This window comes from Lutjanus erythropterus, chromosome 19, assembly GCF_056507025.1.
Source record: "Lutjanus erythropterus isolate fLutEry1 chromosome 19, fLutEry1.hap2, whole genome shotgun sequence".
NCBI lineage: Eukaryota > Metazoa > Chordata > Actinopteri > Lutjaniformes > Lutjanidae > Lutjanus > Lutjanus erythropterus.
The window spans coordinates 10,111,116-10,133,213 of NC_139335.1; the positions used below are offsets into that span (position 1 = coordinate 10,111,116).

At 38.5% G+C, this 22,098-nt stretch overlaps 1 protein-coding gene and 1 non-coding gene across 3 annotated transcripts; one reads left to right on the forward strand and one right to left on the reverse strand.

Annotated features, from left to right (window-relative positions):
• Positions 1–747: 747 nt before the first annotated feature.
• trnat-cgu (transfer RNA threonine (anticodon CGU)) lies at positions 748–819 on the forward strand. Its single transcript has one exon. It is a non-coding gene; the product is annotated as a tRNA-Thr (tRNA).
• Positions 820–11,829: 11,010 nt separating this feature from the next.
• On the reverse strand, positions 11,830–16,871 carry pla2g10 (phospholipase A2 group X). Of its 2 annotated transcripts, XM_084744386.1 has the most exons (5): positions 16,632–16,871; positions 14,557–14,725; positions 13,811–13,917; positions 12,317–12,423; positions 12,052–12,182 (listed from the first exon to the last, which is right to left on the reverse strand). In XM_084744386.1, exons 1-4 carry the CDS (start codon positions 16,777–16,779, stop codon positions 12,353–12,355), a joined length of 495 nt encoding a protein of 164 aa, XP_084600512.1. In that variant the 5' UTR covers positions 16,780–16,871; the 3' UTR covers positions 12,052–12,182; positions 12,317–12,352. The 2 variants fall into 2 exon arrangements, with proteins under 2 accessions (XP_084600511.1, XP_084600512.1); XM_084744385.1 differs by lacking the exon at positions 12,317–12,423 and having other exon boundaries at positions 11,830–12,182; positions 16,632–16,816.
• Between the last annotated feature and the right edge of the window lie 5,227 nt (positions 16,872–22,098).

Below are 22,098 nucleotides of genomic sequence, written 5' to 3' on the forward strand. Positions count from 1 at the left end.
TTGTTAGTTGCAGCCCTAGTGACATTTTCATCCACTATCAGTCTTGCAGACGAGACATATTGAAATCTGATGGGTATTGATGTGAATTCATGTTCACATTCAGTGAGTTCATTTGCACATTTTGAATTGCAGTCAAATTTGCTGAGCATGACGATCCTGGTCCTTTTAATGTTAATGATCCATTGGCTTTGCCTTTATTACCACCCTCAGGACAAACTTTATATTTGCCCGCTACTTCTAAGATATTAAAATTAACACAATGGTATATTAGGCTGTCTATCCCATCTTACATTTTTCTATTGTGGGTGCCTGTAGGTAGCATTACGTGTAGTTTTCTTTCTCCATAAGTTAATGTTTAACACAAAAAGCAAAGAGTAAAGACTGTAAAGAGCAGCTCTCACCTCCTTTGTGCTCCTTTGTTGGAAAGTAGAGACCTCTGCTTGCTAAAACCTGCAGTCACATGTTGTTCACCCCGTATGGAAGGTAACAGCCTCCCCTTGTGGCCGAATTACAACAATACAGCAGCTCACGTGGTCCATGTGTTTTTTGGAGGAGGGAAGTCGAGTCTCGGTATGTATTTATCATTTAAAATTGAGGTGTTATATGCCTTACCTTATTGTTATAATGTTGTTGTCAGTAACAAAAAATGTAAAAAAGGAAGCCGAGTCATAATATTACCTATAAAAAGTCACCGACTATATGAATGCCGTATCTACAATAAGGGATATAGGCAACAAAGTCAGCGCAGGCGCGGTGGCCAAGTGGTAAGGCGTCGGTCTCGTAAACCGAAGATCGCGGGTTCGAACCCCGTCCGTGCCTTTTGAAGCTAATTTCACATAAACGAGGGTTCAGCATAACGACAATGCTGTGTTCATACCAACTCTCTCTGCTGTCAACAATTTCTCACTTCTCCCTGTCCTGACATGATCTTACAGTGACAAAATATGAATTTATACTCACGTTAGACACATCCAGTATTTCCTGTCTCATTTTCCACGGGCAGATTTACATTTCCTGTCTGACTTGTAAAGTTAGGAATTTAAATGTGTAAAGCATTACATCTTTTATTTATTTTTTTTTTTCTCCACAACTGGAAAAGAAACGTCCAAAAGGACAGAAGAAAACAATGCATCATTGTAAACTCTAATTTACAAATAGCTTGTTGTTTTAATTAACACAATGTTGCATTCAACAAGTACCCTATGCATTTTACCCACTCGTTTGAGGGCAGTCACTCAACTATACATGTCCATTTAAAATAAATATGCAGTATAGCAATAACAAAGAAACTCAGCTTTGGTCCACAGGAGGCACTGTGGGCCTCACCTAATCCAGGTGAGCCTGTACTGTGATGCACGAGGTCTGGTGCAGTCATTTAACACAAAACGTGGCATTTATCTTGTTTTTGAATGAACTGAAAACAGTTGTACACTGTAACAAGAATGCTGTAAAAGTTTCAGTAACATTGTTGGCAAAATTAGCTGGTAAGTTCCTGTAAATACATTTCACTGTATGATTACTGTAAATTTAATAACAGAACCACAGTATTGTAACTGTTATTGCAGCAATAATCATGCTGTATTTTCATCACAACACTAATTCAACTACTGTAAAAGGCATTACTGTATTAATTTTAATACAATAAATAGAGTAGTACAATAGAATACTCTGAAATTAAGACATTTTTAACCACAGAAAATGATTTAATCAATTCATTGAACTTTGAAATACTTAAATACCTTTTTTTTTTTTTTTTATTAAAAATATTTTAAAGTTTTTTAGTTTGGCCGTTTCACATTAATCAGAGTTCAAATTATTGCTGAATATCTCTGAATGAGTAAGTGTCTATTTGTGAGTCATACTGCTGTATATACTCTGTCTAAAGGTTTTCCACTGGCGGCGGAGATGTTTGAGTGTAAAACTCAGCCGCCCTCTTTCATTCATTGAATCACCATCTTGAAAAGCAATGTGATATTTCTGCATATTCAATGCATTCAGATGTTTAAAAGTTGGTGTGTTTCTCTCTCCGATCACAAATGTGAGATTTTCTTTTGTGTACGTATCTCTACCCCAGTCCTGCAAACCGATGACTGTTTGGTTTGTTTATAGCACAGAGCAGAGGAGGTTGTGTATCACAAACTGCTGTAAAAACCCAACTGAAGCACACATTCTGGATTTGCTGTTTACATGTCCAGAGAATTCTCCTAAAATTAGAATAATATCAGCATATCCCACATGTCTTTATCAGAATATGCTCTGTTCAGAATTAAGGCCCAATTCAGAATATCCAACCAGAATATGCTGTTTACATGAACTTTATCAAACTCAGAATATTGCCATATTCTGAATATTAGTGGAAAACTAGTGTGCGTGTAAATGTGGCCACTGATGCACATGATTTAAGGCAGTGGTCTTCACCCGGGGGTCTGTGACCCCTTGGGCATCTTCAGTTACTGCAGGGAGCCTCCAAATATTTGATCTTTATTTTGATTCTTTCATTTCAGCTTCCCAAGGAGGAATATTTTGTGGTTGCTTTGCTCCTCCTCCTAGTAAAATGCATATGTTTTTGTTGTGCACAAAAATGACATTGAGGATCTAATCTTGGCCTTTGGAAAACACTAATTTATATTTTTCAGTTTCTGACATTTTATGAACCAAACAACTAGTCGATTAACCAAGAAAATAATCGGTAGATTAATTCAAGAATGAAAATAGTAATAGTAGCAGCGCTAAAGAATCAGAGATCTTTTAAATTGAAGCTGAAAGAATACTGAAACACAGTGTTTATGTTTTGGAGGTTGCAGGCAGACCCACCTGCATCAATCAACTGTTTGTGTGCGCATTTTTTAGAATTTCATCAAATGCAAATTAATGATATTTTTCACAATTTTTCTATCAGGTCTCCTATAAAAACATGTTTTCACATCACATTGTGATAATTTCCCTATAATTATGCACTCGCAGCTGACACCCATCTAGAAGACTAGTTTCCTGGGTAACGCTCCGTGTTACGGCATCAATGATTCATATCTGGTTCATGCTGCAGGCAGTGTATCATCACGTTTCCATCTGTTGAAGTGACCCTTTGTGAACTGTGGCGTGATGACAGGAAGGAAATAACTAAAAGCTGCTGCAGTGGTCTGCAAAAACCTTAGTCAGCAGCATCCACAACACATCACTGCTGGGTAACGTACAAACCTCCAGCTACCATCACTGTGGGGTAAAACGCTGCATTTAGCACAGAAATCAGCAGCTTGGTTGTTGAAAATAAGATCCAGATGTAAAACTGCTGGTTGTAAAGGTTATTCATTATAACGGTGCAAGAGGATGTAGTTTTTTTGTGACACTATGAACATTTTTGATGTCCAAGCAAAGCTCCCTTTTGATTTCCTCAGGTGATTATTCCATGTAGTGTAATTAAAGAAGTTTACAGCAGCTTGTCCATGGTGATTATTTTCACATGAGCTCTAAAGTAAGGCTCACATGCATCGTGCTGTCAAGGCCATTGTGATTGACATGTATTAGTAGGCTCATGCTGCGGTGCCAGTAGCTTGTTTCCATGGTAACCTGTATGATTTTCGTGAACAGTGTCAATAATGATGATTAAAAACACACTGATCCTATAATCCATGAAAAGTAATACAAGATAATACTTTGTTTTTCATTGTTTTTTCCTCTCCAGGAGGATTTCCCCATCATTGACATTTTGATGGATGAAGGAAAGAAAAAAGATTTTAAAAATCCATCAACTTCAGCTTCACTATTCAGTTACAGTTGGTCAAACAATTCCTGAGACTGTATAAATGTGAGAAGAATGTCCCCCCCCCCCCCCCGCACACACACACACACAAAAAAAAAAAAAAGAGTTTACCATAAATGTAAACCTACGTAAGCATATGACTCAATCTCACACCGGTGGAAATGAGTGTCACAGAACATTTCCTGAAATAAGACTTGGGAAAGCAATTATCAGCATCCTTCTAAATAGTTTTGCCTTTCACAGCTTCTGTTTAAATTCCAGATATAGATAACAGAATAAGTGTCAGCATTCCTTATGTTTTAATGATCAATCTTTAGCCGCTTTTTCTCTGTGTCTTTTATAACGCAGGTGGAGGCTGCGTGGTGCGGGCCTGGAGAGAAACATAGATCACGTGTCCTCACTAAGAGCCACAGTGCTGAAACAACACAATGCAACAAATGTGCTCCCTTCAGCAAAGAAAACAAATCTGTACCTTCAGATTGGAGCTAATTGGCACTGGAAGCAAGAGTTAATATTTACAGAGTCAACCCTTATTTTAGGCAAAAATGCCTAAATCATATATCTGAGATGAATCAGTATTAACTCCTCAACCATAAAGCTGCATACCTCTGGTCACTTTTGATAGATAGAAAACTTAGGAGTCCATTGTATTTAAATCTGCTTCTATCATCATTTTGGAGCCAAATGAATATGCAATACCGGAAAAATAAAATTTTAATCCCTCTGGGCATTTTCTGGCTGTGTCCTGTTTTTTCTGAACAACTCACAAAATACTGTAAATTCAGCCCCCTGGTGGACTCCTTAGGTAATGATACATGGTGCCCATATCATTCTGTGTTAAACAACTTTTTATATCAATAATTTTTTACCAGCCTACGCATGTAGACAGGCAAACAGAGTTATATTAGGCAAGGCCAGTTAATTTATAAAGCACCATTCAGACTCAAAGCAATTCCAAAAACGTTTTAGGGGCATAGAAATACAATGAACATATGACAATCAAAAGAAACATTGAAAGTAGTAGCTTATTTGGTGGAGCGTTCGCACCGTGTACTGAGGCTGTGAGTCCTCCACAGTGGCCGTGGGTTGGACTCCCACCTGTGGCCCTTTGCTGCATGTCTCCCCCTTTCCTGTCATATCTTCAGCTGTGCTGTGAATTAAAGGCATTAAAATCCCCCAAAATATTTAAAAACAACAGAAAAATATCGACATTGCATTTAAAAATCAATCAAAACAAAAAGCAAAAGCAAAAACATGAATAGTTACAGATTAATGGGATGTATTTAATTTATTGGAAAGCCGCAGAAAACAATAATATTTTAAACCCTGATTTAAATCAGCTGACAGTGTCAGCAGACATCAGAAAGCTTCTTCCACAGGTGGGAATTCTTAGAAACTAAAAGTTTAGTTTTGATTGTGGGGACACCAACCTGAGGGGTCTAGAAGCCTTGCAACAAAAAAAAAAATATATATGTGTTAACTATGTGAGTTGTGTGCATTTTGTGCAGCATATTTGTTCCCTTCCTAAACTTTTCATTGATCAGAACAATTAGTATACTCAAATGTTGCACTGCTCTGTTATAGATTTAAAGTAATAATAAGTAATAGTAATAGTAAGTAATAATAATCTGTGATTGTGTAGTAGACATGACTTTGAGTTTAGTTTGTAGCAGACAAATATGTTCAAAGTATTACTACCCTCCCTAGTCTCCCTTACACTTAAATATAATACTAAGCCTGCACACTTACACAAGCTTGTCTTGCTTTGTTAATTCCTTATTTTAACCTCCTTTAATTTCTCTGCTGCCACCTGCAACAGAAAAGAGTCTTCAAAGAAAAAAACACAAAGGATGCTAAAATAGGAGGAGGAGGACAAAAGAGTGTGTTACATGCAGTATATTGGCAGCGGGTCCTGGTCTTCTGTTGGCTGCACACACATTGATTTCCTGGTTTGTGTGGGCGATAGCATTCTGAACTCAGCTGGGATTTTTGCACAATAAATACAACGGATTGTAGCTCATCAAAACGATGTATTCAGCTGCATTTAAATTTATGTCATTAAAAATACTGAGTTCATACAGCATCCTATCATGTTTGACAAACATCCCTGAATTGTGACCAATCATGCACAATACATCTGAGTGCAGTTCAAACAGGAATACAGATCTTTTGCTGGTGAGAAGTCATACTTTTGAGTTGCTCATGGCTGTTATTGTTTATGTTTTGAGCTCTTTAAGCCAAGACTTCATTGTGTGCCATCTGGCTCTCGGCTGGGGAGCCAAACAGTTGATTAAAGGACGCAATTAGCGTGGAACAGGTTCTGTCAGCTCAGCCGGCAGGGTTTAAAGAATGCGCTCATTCATTGTGACAAACACGCTGTTGTGCATGTGTAGGATAGACAAGTCGACCAGAATTTCTTCAATCACAGGACTTCCTCAAGAGCGTTGCACTGCTCCAGAAATGTTAATAAGAGGTCACCTGAGACGCTTTTTAACCTGGATGCGCGTGTCTCTGCTACTGCTGATGGTAACTGTAAAGTAATATTGAGTCATTCTGTGGCAAATTCTCAGCAATATTGACAACTCACACTCCCTAAGTCCCGCCCCTTTGAGCTCTGTGCTCCAATAACAGCCTTGGTACCTGGCAAAACCTCTGCCAACATTCTCCTTTCCAGTTTCCTGTGTTTACGCTGCATTCAAATGGAACTCGTTACCTTCTTTACGACATATTGAAGTCATGCGCACAATGTTGTGAGCTTGGAGCTTTCAGAAAACTTCCTGTTCATGATGTAATGAATACAGCATGAGGAAGAGGTTTATATAGATGGTAAACACAACCCCATTTGAATGCATGATCTGAAATGCTGTGTGCTGATAGCTAATCTACATCTATTGGTAGCTAGCCAGTTACAGCCAGCAAAATGGTAGCTAACTAGCTAGCTAAATCACATCAATTGTTAGCTTGCTTGTGATAGTTAATATTAGCAAAACACTAATCCACATCAACCATTAGCTAACTGGTGTTTTGCTAAAATTAGCTATTTTTAGACCTTTCTAGTGTGGTGTTTGTTCAATGTAGTTAGATGAACAATGTTTCATTCTAAAGTCAATCAGAGACAGAATAGGGTGGGTCATGCCTTCGCCATCATGGGAAAAAAATCTTTAAAGTAGGCCTGTATGTCTGTATATATATTTGATTTTCTTTTCAACATAGATGAGCACATAACATTACAGGAAACAGGAAAGGAGAAAGTTGACCACTTGCTCAACTGTTACTGGAGCACTGAGCAAGAAGGGTCAATTAAAGTTGGTGTGGGATGCAGCACATGGAGGCGTCTCTTTTGAGATTTAAGAAGACTGGACTTAGTTGTAAACTTTTTTTTTCACTCCACACCACTGAGGGTCCAAAGTGCTTCAGGTAACAGCAGAGACCGACACAGGCTGAATGATGATGGAAACCGGCAGAAGTACCCAGTATAAGTGAGAGATCTTCAACAAAGTCAAGAGCTGAAATCCTTGAAAGGCCACTTCCAGCAGCAGGAAGAGAAGAGAGGAGTGTGCTGCCAGAAAACCACTCTGAGGAAAAACCTCATCAACTTTCACAGGCAGCAGGAAGAAAGAAAGGACCGAGATTCAAGAGAGGCTCATGGGTTCAAGAGAGACAGCTGCAGAAATCAAATAGAAACCTTGTGCGATGCAGAGAAACATTCAGAGATTTACCATTCAACAAATTCCCCTTCAAAAACACTACACCAGTCACTTAGAGAAGAGATATCAGACTTATGCTAGTCTCTCAGCAGCTCTGATGAATCAAACTGTTCTCTGTAATTTTACATCCGCAAAAATAAAATAAAATAAGTGTCACACATAGACAGTGTAAAAAAAAACAATAATGCTGAAGATCGGGGACAAGTATAGGATGCAAGAGTATTATAAATAAAGGTATAGGCTGGGTGTGAATAAATAAATTTAAATAAATGCAGTAATGATGTCAGTGTAACCAGTTTATTTCATCACCCTTTTTGGATTGATGTCATAATTATGTCACACTGTTGGCTGGAGACAAATGCCGAGTTATTGGTCAGATAAACAAAGCTAAAATGTCATCTTTCTGTGTTCTTGTGCACCAGAATCTTAAAGTAGTAATGGCTCAAATTGAAGTTTTATCGCAGACCAGCTGAAACTGCCAATCAAAAGAAAACAACAACTATTTTAAAACATAATAAGGCAGAAGCTGGGAAATATTTGTGAGTAACAAAATAAACGAAATGAACTCACAAAATGTCAAGAAAGGAAATATTCTCACACCTGTTTTCCTTATTAAACAGAAGAATACAGCAATTTCCGGATACGGGTTTCTCTCTTTCAGCGAACTAAACAAGCTGTAATTGCCTCCTTAACTCTGTAAAACACATTCATTTAAACTCAACAGACAGAAACAAAATAAAACTCACCAAACCGTTTCTCCACTTCCACTCATCATCTCTGGTTTTGGTGAAATAAATCTGTAATTTATCATGTTAGATGTTAAAATAGTCTGGCTCTACGGGCAACACCCTGTTCAGTGCTGTTCTCCGGGCCAAGTTCTTTGCTTTGTGCTTTGTTAAGAAGCAAGTCAGCAGAACTTGCTAGCTGGCATTAGCTAACACGTTTAGGAAATCGTTTTGCCTCCACCGAAGCTCCGCCCACAAAACGTCACAATGTTGAGCAACAGAAAAGTGGCATGTGCAAACAAGCCTGACTTAGGAAAATCATGTCAGTTATGAATAGAAGAAAACACAAGCGGCACCACTGCAACATCACTCATAGGAAATCTGGACAAATTTTTGCGCTCCATTTTTTTGAGTTTGCTCACTTGTTGTATGTTAGGAAGTGGTGTATTTGTTTGAGTAAGCACAGCCCAAAGAAGCCATGCTAAATAGATGAGGGCACTGCAACTGTGAAGCAGTTTTTCAGTTTCTGATCACATGAACTCATACAGCTGCTGGACTGACTCATTTTGTTCTTCAGCTAAGAAAAATATAAAACTTATTTTCAGTTCTTGCACCACGGAAACAAGGCGTGAGCATTGCCACATAAACACTTTAAATTAAAGGGCATATCATTTGTAGGGAGCAGAGCGGTGCAGGAAAATCTTAACTGCAGCACCATTAAATGTTTCTTTTCATTTGCACAGATCAGAGGTAGAGCAACGTACACAAACACGGAGGCTGGATCCTCTTGGGTGAAGCGTATGACTTCCATAACGTCAGAGCTCATTCCTGCCGAAGGTTGGACACAATCGGGCAAGTGTTTGTGGGCCATGACCCAGATACTTATTTCCAGTCCTGGACTTTGGACACTGCACGGCGGCATCATCTCCCATTTCAGTCCACACTCATGAGCGGAGCGCTCGCTCAACAAAGAAACTGTGTTTCCTGTGTGAGCTCAGAGACGATCCTGGGCAGCGAAAAAAAAAAAAAGCTCACTTGAGCAGTGACATCTGGGAGGGTTTGTTTACTGTGATTACAGGCATGATGGTGGTGGTGTTTACTGGGTGTCGGAGGGGAAATGAAGGCTTCTACTTGACAGTGGCACTTTCACCAGTTTGATCTGAAGGAGGTTCCCGAGCCAAACCCAAAACCAACTGTGGTGGACCAAAATAGAGTCATTTACTGCATGTAAAACATTCAAACATACTCAGCCAACAACCGGCACCTCATTTACACTAACTTCAATATATAATATCTATTTTCATCCCTCACAAATCTAAATAACAATGATATCAGTTTGATTTCATATTATTGTTATTATTATTAAGTACAAACCCTCTCCTATGGTGATGGTGTACTTCAAGTTTAGTAGTTATGGCACCATCTGTAGGTGAATATTTAGACTTCACACAGTACAAACCAGGTGATGTCCCACTGGTGTGAGGACAATATTCAGTGCAGTATTTCTTCCTGTGATGGAAGAAGCGTTTAGATCCTTCACTTGAGTAAAAGAACTAATACCACACTGAGAAAATACTCCACTACAAGTACAAGTCCTGCATTCAAAGCTTTAAGTGAAAGAGTATCAAGAGTAAATGAGCTCAATGTTCAGTACAGTGGTCTCTGTGAGTGTTTTGCTATTATAAATTATGTTTTTGTATTAATACTTTTATACTTTTAATATCGCATGTTACGGCTGTCAATGTTTAACGTTGACCTCGATTTAATTAATTTATATACTGTTGGCTAGTTTGATCTAAAGCAATGCATCATATTCTATAAGATCGTCATATGTTTGTGGCATCACTGTCCTGTGAGAACGACATATCTCTAAAAAGTCAGTCTCTTTATGAGCTCAGAAAAAAAATTCAGCTGTATGAAAATGTGTTTGCAGCTGATCCAAGAGGGTTTTTTTTTTTAAGTTTATCAAGCTGAAGTAAGAGAATTTTCTCAACCCATAAAGGAAAACTAAAACCTTCAGTTTATCACAAACATTCACATTTAAAATCACCAAATTTGTTTTCATAAAGAGCTTAATGCAGCAGCAGTTACTATTAAGATATGTTTAAGCTTGAATATTCTAAACTGTAAGATGTTAATATTATTTGCTAAGAGTTTGGTCGCCTATTTTGCAAGCTCCAGATAACTTATCAGGGTTTCCCATTACACATGTTTTCAAGATGTCTTATATTATTGTATTTGAAATTTTTTGGTGAATGAACTCAAACTGAACTGATTTAACATGGTTTTCACTGGACAGGAAAGATATGAAAATGTACATAAAAAATTGTAATCAGAAAAGTAACTCGTACCTAAAGCTGTAAATGAAATGTAATGTAGTAAAAACTATGATATTTGCCTCTGACATGTGGTAGAATAGAAGTATAAAGTTGCATAAAATAGAAATATTCAAGTACTAGTACCTTAAGTTTGTACTTAGAGTACCCAAGTAAGTACTCAGGTCTTTCTTGGTTTCTTCTGTCGAGGCGTCTCGCTCTGCAGACGTTGTAGATGTGAGATGCTTCTCTTGTTTTTAGTTCCATGAAAAAAAAAATAGCAAACTGTGAAACAGCCAATGAGGTCATGCACATATGAGATCACTTAACAGCTATTTTAGTGACTGTACACTTCATGGAAAAGTTCCTCCAAGCACAGAAGTCTGTAGCCATGTTGTGATGCTATTAAAATGCGAGTGACATTTTTACAACCATTTAATGCTTTAAAGCTACTATAAGCAAGGCTCTAGCCAGGATTTGAGAAATAAGTAAAGTAAAATAAGTCCAGTCAGATTCCTAAAACACCAAAATTCCCCCTCAAAATTACAGAGGATATGACCTCAGTGTCCTCACTGGTAGCTGCAGCCCACATTTTGTTGATTTTGGAGCCCCCCTGCGGACAAAAGCAGGAATGTTCAAACCGTAACAACCACAAAATATAACGTCAGAAATAGAATCATTTAAAGAAAAATCTCTTCTCACTTCTTTTTAACTGGCTAACGTGCAACTCACTGTAACTCTTTCTGGAAAAATGTAAACTCAGGCTTATTTCATTTGATTTCTCAGACAATCTGACCCAAGTGGCATTAAGAAAAGTTGTAGAAATAGCCGATCTTCTTATGTAGGTCATATAGAGGCATCAGTCATGAATTAAACTGTTTCATAAACAGTTAAAAACTCCTTCTAGTAGACTTAAATAGGACCTGAATATGTCTGCTGGCTGTCACTTTGCTGAAATATATTAAAACATGATTTTAGAAAAAAGGAGAGACACTTGTGTCACAGCAGACTTTAAAATAGAAAACCACAGTTTGCCTATTAGCTCACAAAATTTCCAAATAAAAAAACCCCCAATGAATGAAGTGTAGTCACAGACGTTCCCAAAAAAACAGGGAGTCAACTTCACAGTATCTCGACAAATAAAAGTACTGTTGTGAGCAGCGGCTATCTGATCTTTCCCTCGCTGATTAACATTTGACCTTCTGGCTGAAACTTGACTGAGTTTCAACAGAGAAACGCTCAAGTTGCCTTTTCTTTGTGTGAATCTACTTCAGCTGTGATCCACAGGACCAAATAAAAAAAAAACCCTGTAAACTCTCCTGGGGGTTTTAAAGTAGTTTTGTCTTTTATTCAAACTACATAAGTGTGCATTCACAATTCAATTAAAATAACCTCATAATGAGCTTTATAAAACACAAATATTTAGAGTTTTTGACTATTTTACAGCAATGCCATCACCGTTATTACTGTAACATGTTTTATTTACAAAAAGGCACACAGAATATGCAGATGCATTGAAGTCATCATCCATAAATATTACACATTGGATGGTCATAACCACAAAGAAAATCTGGCCAAACGGCATATTTCCGGATGAAAGGTGCTTTCCGCAAACATTTGGCTGCATCTCTGTCACACTTGCACAGCACCTTTTCACATTTGTCCTTCAAATCATCTGCAAAGAAGCACATAGCCCACGTCAGTGACAAGCTGAAAAGAAGAGATTCAATGAAGATGCATATTATATATTTGAGTGGTTTTCTCATTAACATTGTGGAATTTGTCATGATTACTTGTTCTAATGCTTACAAGTCTTGGTTGTTAGTCCTAGAAACAAGTCCAGCTTTATTTGTTTTGCCTCCTAATGGGTAATTTGGTGCAGTTTATCAGAAAATGAGAGGAGTTTGGCTGCTGAGCTGAAACACAGTTATTGTGAAGATCAGAGTTAATTTCACATTGATTTATTTAAAGAATATAATAGACAACCCACTGTTTTTTGTACTTAAAGGGATTTGAAGGTGTGCTGTATGAGACAGATAGTCAGTGTATTTCCTACTGTAGATGATACCCAGTTTGGAGAAGCAGCGAGTCTCAGAGCAGGAAGCTAAGCAATGTACTGCAAAACATATTTTATGTACGCTATATTCTTGTATCATGTCACTTTGGTAAGCTCTGCACTAACCCTTTAAAACATGAGAATAACACAAACTGTACTAAACAATCAAGGCAGCGATAGATCAGCAGTTCCCATCTTCTGAAAGGCAAAATAACAATGGAGTCTGGTTGCTTTGAAGAGAGCGATATTTGGCTTATAAAACAGTTTACCACTGGAAAAAGTTGTCTGACAGCAAGGCAAAGCAATGAAAATATTCTAAATATAGCGTATACCTAAACTGATGTTGTCTTGCTGCTGACTCTGTCCACAGCCATACATTTCTTAGCTTCCTACACCAGTATCATTACTTATACCGGTACAATCCACCATACTCCTTTTGCAAAAACAAGCATTTTTACCTCGCAGAACATGACAGTAACTGGTCTCCCACTGCCCCAGTCTGTTAGTTTGTGTTATTGTGTGATTTCTGTTTTAAAGGGTCAGCTGGACATCACCAAAGTCACACGATAACACAAATAAAATAACAGATTGAGGTAGTAATGATTGTATTTGCTGACAGAGCCTGGCTGCTTCATAAAGGCAGTTCTTAGACGAAAAAGGCTGTCTGACCACAAAGTAGAGGTGAAAATCTTCTAAATACAACATAAAGATAAATATTGCTTTAGGTGAGTTTTTGAAGGTGGCTAAAATACGACCTTGTCAACAGCTGTACATTGTTTAGCATCCTACACCAAGACGCCTGCTGCTTCTCCAAACTGGCAGCATGTTGATCATCATCTACTGTTGTATGACTATGAATAAGTCACACAGCCAGCCTTCAAAAAATACAAACTATTCCTGTACTTTCACACTGGTTTATTTAAAGAATATCATAAAACACCCCACTAATTAAATTACAGTGATTTCAGGGGGCTTAAAATACCATAAAATATATGTTATACTGTATGTAAACTTCCTGTCTCCTCCCTCCAATCAGCTGCCTGCCTGCACACTATTTTCATAAACACTGTGTATATTTGTAGAGCACACACAGCCTGATCTGTGTCTCACTCTCAGATCCACGGTGTGTTACACAGGTAATCATCTAAAAAAAACTAAACTAAACTAAACTAAAAAATAAAGCCGCAACTGTCATATTTCCCAAAAACAAACAAAAATGTTTGCATAAGCATTAAAAAATGCAATACCACACTCGGCTTTCCTGTCCTCGCACGTCCACTGATACTGGTCTGTTTTGGTTTGGCAGCCGAGACGTTCTGCATCTCCATAACAGCAATCATGTCTGTGGCAACACCTACATACAGAGAGATTAGCAACATGAATAATGTCTTATTTTGAAGGCTGATCTCTAGACTAGACAAAACGGGGCTGAGAAAGCAGGGGGTGGACCGTCACAGTCGAGTGGTTTAAATCACACCACCGCTATTTTAAAGGGAGGGCAGGATCACCGCATGGGTTTTCACAACAGATAGTTAGCAGTTAACTGGTTTGAGGGGGTTCATTGTCCTGCGGTGAAGAAGGAAAAGAAGGAGATGGCAATTAGGATTTGGGTGTGGAATTCTTGGGCCTATTTTGAAGTACCCATTGGACCATGTGAGTCTGCTGAATTTGGACGCCATCCCCCCCTTCCGACCCATCGCCCAGCATTTGTGGTTCAGTCGACTCATTTAGAGGCGGAAACTGTGTGTAAATGCACAGGATGTAGGATGACTGGGAAGAACCAAAGCCATCCAGGAGAAGGAAATAATGTGTACACACCATCCATGGAGGGGAGGACTAAACATCACCACTGCATGCTGAATTATATCTTTGCATCACATAATGTATAGGTGGATTATATAGAGAGTGTCAACTGAATGTTTACATTTTGGGGTCCACTATCATTAGGTGTTCAGCCATGATATTTGGAGTGAGATTTAATCTGGTGCCTCACCAGTCTGCCCTGTCTCTGGGCCAGCCTTGACCACCCAGTCCACAGTAGCATCCGTACATCATGTACGACAACGCAGATCTCCCTGTGCTGCACTTGATGGCCCCTGCCAACTCCAGTAACCCTCTTTTTGTCCGCTGGGACCTGCGTGTCGCCGCAGAGGCCACAGCCACTGCAAAGAGAAGTAAACAAGTGTCAGTTTCTTTACCCCTGTCCGCATCGTTTAGTATAGTTTCTATTTTTGTCGTGAGGTTTTGATATATAGCTCAGCATTCACGGGTGGACACAATAGTAGAAATGCTGCTGTCGCTGATACAGTCAGAAAGTCTTCTCGCATTATTGTTGACTTGTGAATTCCTTTTCTTTTGTCCACCCTCTGTACACTCAGATGACAGTTTTTTAGGTACACCGAGCTAAAAGTAATGCTATCAGTCCTGCAATTAATCCAGTCCTCATGAAGGTTGTAATGTTACACGGGTGTGTAGGATTCAGTGGCATCTAGCAGAAAGCTCACGGCTAGATGCCGCTAGATGCCACGGTGACCACAACTCTCACATGAAACACAGAAGACTTTACCTAGAACCAGTGGAGACAAGTCTGGACTACAGGCAGTCTAGAACCCAAGCTCTTTTACTACAAAGCCACACTATTGTAACACTTGCAGAATGTGTCTTGGCATTGTATTGCTGAAATAACCAAGGATGTCCCTGACAAAGACGTCATCTGGACGGCAGCCTTAGGCACTAACATACCCCCATACCATTACAAATGCTGGCTTTTGACCTTTGCACAGGTAACAGTCTGGATGATCCTTCTGCTCTTTAGTCCAGATGATGAGATGACTCACATTTTTCCACTTTTGGTCAGCCCATCTCAGATGAGCTCAGATCCAAAGAAGTCAATGGATGATGTTGATATATGTAATTTCATGGTAGAGTCTTCACTTGCATTTGTAGATGCAGTGACATACTGTGTTTACCAACAACGGTAGCCCATGTTCTGTTCTTTATACAATCATGTTGGCGTTTAGTGCTGTCTTTAAAGCAGTGCTGACTGAGAGAGGTCAAAGATCACAGGAATTTAATGCTGGTTTTCATAGTCACCCCTTATGCACAGAGATTTCTCCAGATTCTCTAAATCTTTTAATGATATTATGAATTGTAGATGGTGAAATCCTTAAATTCCATGAAATGTTGTATTGAGAAGCGTTATTCTTAAACTGTTGGACTATTTGTCCACACAGTTTTGACAAAGTAGTGAACCTCACCCCATCCACGCTTATGAACAACTGAGCCTTTTGAGGATGCCCCCTCACGTGAAAGGTGATTTATAAGCATTACACGATTTTCCCAGTCTTTTGTTACTGCTGTCCTGACATTTTCAAAGTCTGTTGCAGGCATCAAATTCAAAATGAGTGTATATTTACATTTTAGTTTCAGCATTAAATGTCTTGTCTTTGTGCTGTTTTCAATTGAATAGTTGCATTGAAGTTTTTGAGTAAAGAGGTGTTTTAACTTAATTTTGGAGGCTGTAGTTTGTGGTGCTGTTGAAGCACAGAGAAGTGTTTCTATTATTTAATAAATTATATCATTATTCAGTATGTACTATTATATAGTGCATACTAGTAAATATATATACTTGTATATTATAAACTGGAAAGTGAATGTTCCATTTCTAAAAGACAACAGAATCTAAACATCTGAAAGGATTCATGCACATTTTAGTGATTTTAGCCTGTGTTTCTGACGTCCCACAGAACCACACAGAGCCATAGTACAATAGTGAATAGAACTCAGAGGATTCACTCCACACTTACTCATATCTCACACCTCATGAGCACCAAAAAGCTTCACTCTTTAAGTTCAGGTTCACACTTAAAATGATGGGAAAGTTGATCATCTTGTAGAGCAACATGGATGTAGATTGTTTGCACTTGCTCCTTTAGAATAACACTTCCACTGGATAAACACAAGGCTGTTACCTGTACAGACTCCCTCTGTGTCCTTAAAATGTATTTTCAAGTCTATTGCATTGCATGACTAATAAGAGCTCTACTTCAAAGTAAATACTCAACTTACCAGAAAACAGAAGTATCCGGTAGAACGCAGTCATGGCATGCAACAGGCAGCTGAACTCCACAAGAGAGTCACTCACGCTGTGTGTGTGGAGCATTGAGGGAAGAGCTTTTTTTAGATGCTGTTTGAATAATCTCTTGAGCATCACCATTGGCCAGAGGCTAATCCAGTGTTTGTCAAACTGTACGCCCTCCAGAGGAAACAGCCTGAAGCTTTCCACTGCTTCCTCTCAGCTGGAGTAACTGTGTGTTGGCATCTCCCGGTTTAATGCTGCATTGATGTGTTTTGTACCAGATAAAATAGATTATTTTTACTTTTTGAAAGATACATCACATTTTTAAAGCTGTCTAAAAATCAAATATAACAGCAATTGAAATGTATTTGTCTATCTGCTTATCTTTGTCTTCTTATTTCATTTATGCATTGATGTCACTACTTCTTGTCATAATGTTATTTCTGTCTTTGTCATGGCCCCTAAATATCACAAAGAGAGAAATTCTGTGAGACAATGGAGTTGAACTGCTGCTGGGTCTATGCTTCAGGTACACTCATGTTTTTCCATCTTGTGAGGGATCATTGCAGTAATTAATTATGGTCTTGATAAAACAAATAAACAAAAAACATCAAAATGCAAGTTTCCTACAAAAATGATCCATGGCTGTATGCGTTTAAAATACCAACACGTTGCAACCAACACAGGTATTTGGCATTTTTAATTTTGCACAAACCCAACAGTGTACCTTGGATCCCTTTCAAGACTTGCATTTTAATCTTCTGGTTTTTTTAATGAGACCATATTCCACCAATGCATTGAGCCCTTCACGCAACTGAATTCTTGGATGTTGCACCGATCCTGCACCACAAGACTGAAGAGAAAAGTTTTAACCACTGTTGAACCACATATTACATAACAGGCAGGAGGGGAACTCACACGCTATAAATTTTATAGACCGGAGTTACTCTGGATGCTAATTTTAATTCTAGATTAATGGTTTACTCTTAAAACTCAAGTCACTTTGAACTTTCCAAACATCCTATGTTTATACGGAACAGATATGGTAAATTAATTAAACACACAGAAAAAACATTGGGCTTCAGGACTAATTGTTGCTCACACAGCACATTTTTTTGTGTCTGTAAGCAGCACATGGTTCCACCTCCTCACAATATTGCACGTAGACTTGTAGATTATGGTAATTAGACTCTAATAATATAGTTTTTGCTCCAGTCTCTTGCCTCTCATCCATCTCTTTCCCCTCGTAAATAAACATGTCAGTGGGGTGAATAGAGCAGCCCTCTCTCCATAAAACAAACACTCAAACATACTGTGGCTATTATTATTGTCAGTATGATTTACTGAGCGGCACTCCAAGTGTCTAAGTTTAACAGCTGAGATTGTTTATTTGACAAATTGCACACCTGGTCTGCAAATGCCTTGAATTGTGTCATATCATTGCATTTCATCTTTTTATTATGTCTTCTGAGTGTATATTTTCAGCTCTGCCGCACTGGACTCCATTGTCATTCACAATGCAGTAATGTCAGGCCAGCTAAATCATAAAAGACACACGCTTTGGGTTTTGATAACAGGAGACACATTCACAGTTTTTTCATGGGATTCAGTTCCTCGGAGATGCTTCTGCACAATGTGAGATAAGCGCCTCCTCCTGGCAGTTATTATAGCTGCCGGGATGACTGCACTGCATGAGAGGAGACGCATCCCTCGATCCCTGTATATCTGATTATTCTCTGCTCAACCAATTCATTGTCACAAAACAGCCAGTCAACATTTAGATGGTATCAAGCTCAACACATCTGACTGAAAATTTGAATGTCAATGTGAAGTCTGAATAAGCTACAAATGTGCAGCTGAACAGAAAGCAAAATCCCAGACAGCTTATGGTGTTTTGTACTGGCTTTCTTGACATTCTCCTCCCATAAGGCTGAAGGTGAGGTTATATGCCAATGAGAGATAAACAAACAATACAAAAATAATTTTTCAGACTAAATGAGAGGCAGTGGACTAAAGGCAATCTGAGTTTGGACCTGAAAAAACATCCAGGGGATTTTGATTTTTACTTTTTTTTAGAGAACAAACTGAGTGTGCTTGGAGTAAAATACACAAAAACACATTTCAAAACACTTCTCTGATCCAGTGCTGTTAAAATGCAAAATGGCTAAACTCTGGACTGTTGGTTGTTTTCACTTTGGCATAATGGGTTTGACATTTCACACATGACTTAGAAAATGCAAGAAGAGGAAGGCACTCATTCTCCAGCGTAACAGGGTTTTTGTACCAGAGGATCATTTCTGCTGTTTTATTGATTCTTTTTTTTTTTTTTTTAGCAAAAACATTTTTATCTTTGAATGTGCTGTAATCTGAACCAGCATGACTCTTGAAACATGATAATTTATCAAATAAACTGAAAAAATGTGTGTAGAGAAAATTTGTATATCTGGATGTACTGTATATCGAATAGTCCAGAATAGCCTAAAATATCAATATGTTATTTATAACCCATATTGTCTTACTCTGAAGCTCACTCTTGGGTGTCTCTAGCCTCTACTTTGTGATCCTTAGTCCCATCATTTACAGAAGTGCATGGTTTAAAAGGCTTGATGTGTTGATAACTTCAAAGAGGAAACAAACAGGAAACTCACAATCAGAGGACTGAGAGCTGAGGGTGTGGGTGAAAGGAGCTTTCATTTCTTCAGTCTTAACAGCCTGCACTACTGAGTTATTTAGATGTGGTTGAACAGATGGAAAACGTCGTGGTAATGTTGGATATACATTAACAAACGTCCTGAAGGATTGTCAGCATTAAACTTAATATGAAGAGCTCTGGATGGATCTTCAAGGTTTCCGTATAAATACTGGCAAATGTACATAGAAAGGGGGAATTGGTCAATAAGTGCAAATGAATGGATTACTAAAATATGGATGGATTAATATATTTCATGAATAATGTTAACTGATTTTAACATTTTTTTTAAATTCCCTATCAACCCATGTCCTACTGAGATATCAGACATGCAAGACTACTTATTTATTCTCAAAACCTTAAGCCTATTAGTTATATAATTAATGTCATCTTAAAAAACAGATTATTATTTTTATATTATTTTAGGAAAGTTACAGTTAATTTGCATATTGTGTGAAAGGAAAATGGACAGAGCACATGAAGAAATCTGTTTCTGCTGCAGAAACATGCCTGTCTCCTTCAGAATGACTAATCCCCGCCCCTGTAAACCCATGGTGAACATGAACTCTATTTTTACTACTCTAACACTAATTAAAACAGACACAGAAAACACTGATATTAAGTCTTTAAGAACAAACTGATTAATGAAGTCATGAAAAATGGGAATGAGACCGGTTAGACATGGCAAAAAGTATACCTTAGGATCCAAGGATTAAGTCAAGTCAAGTCAGTTTCTTTATATAGCACAGTTTAAAACCAACCAGCAGTGCTTCACACAGTAAAAAATAAAACACAATGACAAAGGAAACACAAATTTTAAGGTTAAGCTTTTGAAAATGATGAAAGTCTGAGGAACACCTTGGAATTAAACTGAACTGTCCATGTCTCAGTAGCAGATAACTTGATAAGTTTCTTGCTTCTTGGTCACCGGAAAGGTTTATATTGAGTGAGAGCTCGACTTTCAGCTTCATTTCCTTGATATGGCAGCTCTCACTCATTTGCCTGAAGAACACCATTTCCTGTATACTCACCGGTTAGTCTCGTTTGCAAATAACAAAACAAAAAATGTGCATAGTGTGGCACAAAGGCAAAGACATCTGATCCACACAGTCAACTATTACCCACAAGGAAATCATCCTCATAGGCAAATTCAATTAAACTACAATGTGTAACAAGTAAACAATAACTGAGAGGTATGCACTTGTGTATGTAATTTATTTATTTTTTGTTTTAATGTATATGTATCAAGGGAGGTAATGTAGTTGTAATTATACGTCACTGGGATGCACAACAAAATGAAAGTTTGAACAGGGTAAAATATAAAAGTTATTTAAAAGCAGATGTTGACAGGCTGTACCCAAGAGCCTCGGAGGATGAGGTCTAATCCAACTCAAATGACCTTCAAGACTACCACTATCGGGCTGAAGGAATCAAATCTACTCCACCAGGACAGAAGATGCACAATTCAAGAAAGAGTCTGATGTACCAGAAACCCCACCAACAGAAACTGAGGCAACTACCATCTGCACCAAAAAAACATAGGCAGCGGTGATAGAAAACCTGGGAGGACAAGGCAATGCATGGGACCCCAGAGTAAAAGTGGAGGTGGACGGCCTAACAATCGCTGCATAACACCAGAGTCCAGCAACCAGATCCTATCACCATCTCACCATCAAAGATGGAACAGATCCACAATGCAGAGTGTGTGGTAAATGTGAAGAAATAATGACCACATTGCCTCAGGCTGCCCGGAACTGGCAAAGACCGAGTACATCCACAGGCACAACGAGACAGCGGCATACCTGCACTGGAATATCTGTAGGAGTTACAACATCAAGACGGCTGAAGAGTGGTACAAACATCAACTGAACACAGTCACTGAGAACAACGATACCACATCCTCTGGGACATTCCTGTCCACGCTGACAGAGAAATAATAGACAACAAACCTGACATCATTATCAAAGACAGGAAGGAAAAGAGGTGCGTGCTCACTGATATAGAAATGCCATTCGGAAGAAATGCCTCTGTGAGAGTCACAGAGAAGCTGTCCATGTGCAAAAACCTTGAGAATCAAATCAACAGGATATGACATATAAAGACAGAAATAACCCCAGTGGTGGTCATTTGAGCGCTTGCATTCATGAAGAATGCCAGCTGGATTCCAGGCAACATCTAGGAAGGAAGATCGCCCGACTCAGAACACCCACATACTACGGATAGTACTGTTAATCCAGTGCCCTGCGGTCAAGAAAACTAAAAAAGAAGCAACATTACATCACTATCAAACATTCAGCAGATTTTAGTGTCAGTTCTATTGAGGCTTATGGGAGGTGCAATGTCTTGCTGTTTGGCGACCAACACAAATAAAAGAATGCATGTAGTTTTGTTCCTGATATCCTCTAAAGAACCCATTCTGGGCTCTCTATTGATGGAGCATGGCCGACAGAACACACCCTCTGTCTTTTCAACAGGCATTTTCATCAGTCAGGGAGTGATAAAATGATCAAAGGTATGAAGAAATATTGTTCTGCTCCTCATATGGATATTGTTTTTGTATTAGTAAGTGTCTCACCTATATTATATTAAGGTTTGAGAAGAGTATGTTATTTCTAAGCCTTTCAAAATACACAGTTCATCCCATGTCCTTTGTGGATGACAAGGGATTTGCTTCTTCTCATTTTCAAACATTTTCCATACAGAGCACTGAGTGAAGCAGAAAATTTTTTGACCTGTCATGACCAGCCTACATCTAATGTCAAGATGCA

Bases quoted from the DNA above. Each gene is read 5' to 3' on its own strand.
- pla2g10 (XM_084744385.1), bottom strand. From the start codon at position 16,779: ATGGTGATGCTCAAGAGATTATTCAAACAGCATCTAAAAAAAGCTCTT. The intron at 13,918-14,556 runs GTGAGGCACCAG...CTCTGTATGTAG, and splicing joins CCCAGAGACAGGGCAGACTG to GTGTTGCCACAGACATGATT. The intron at 12,183-13,810 runs GTATTGCATTTT...GCTTCTTTGCAG, and splicing joins GGACAGGAAAGCCGAGTGTG to ATGATTTGAAGGACAAATGT.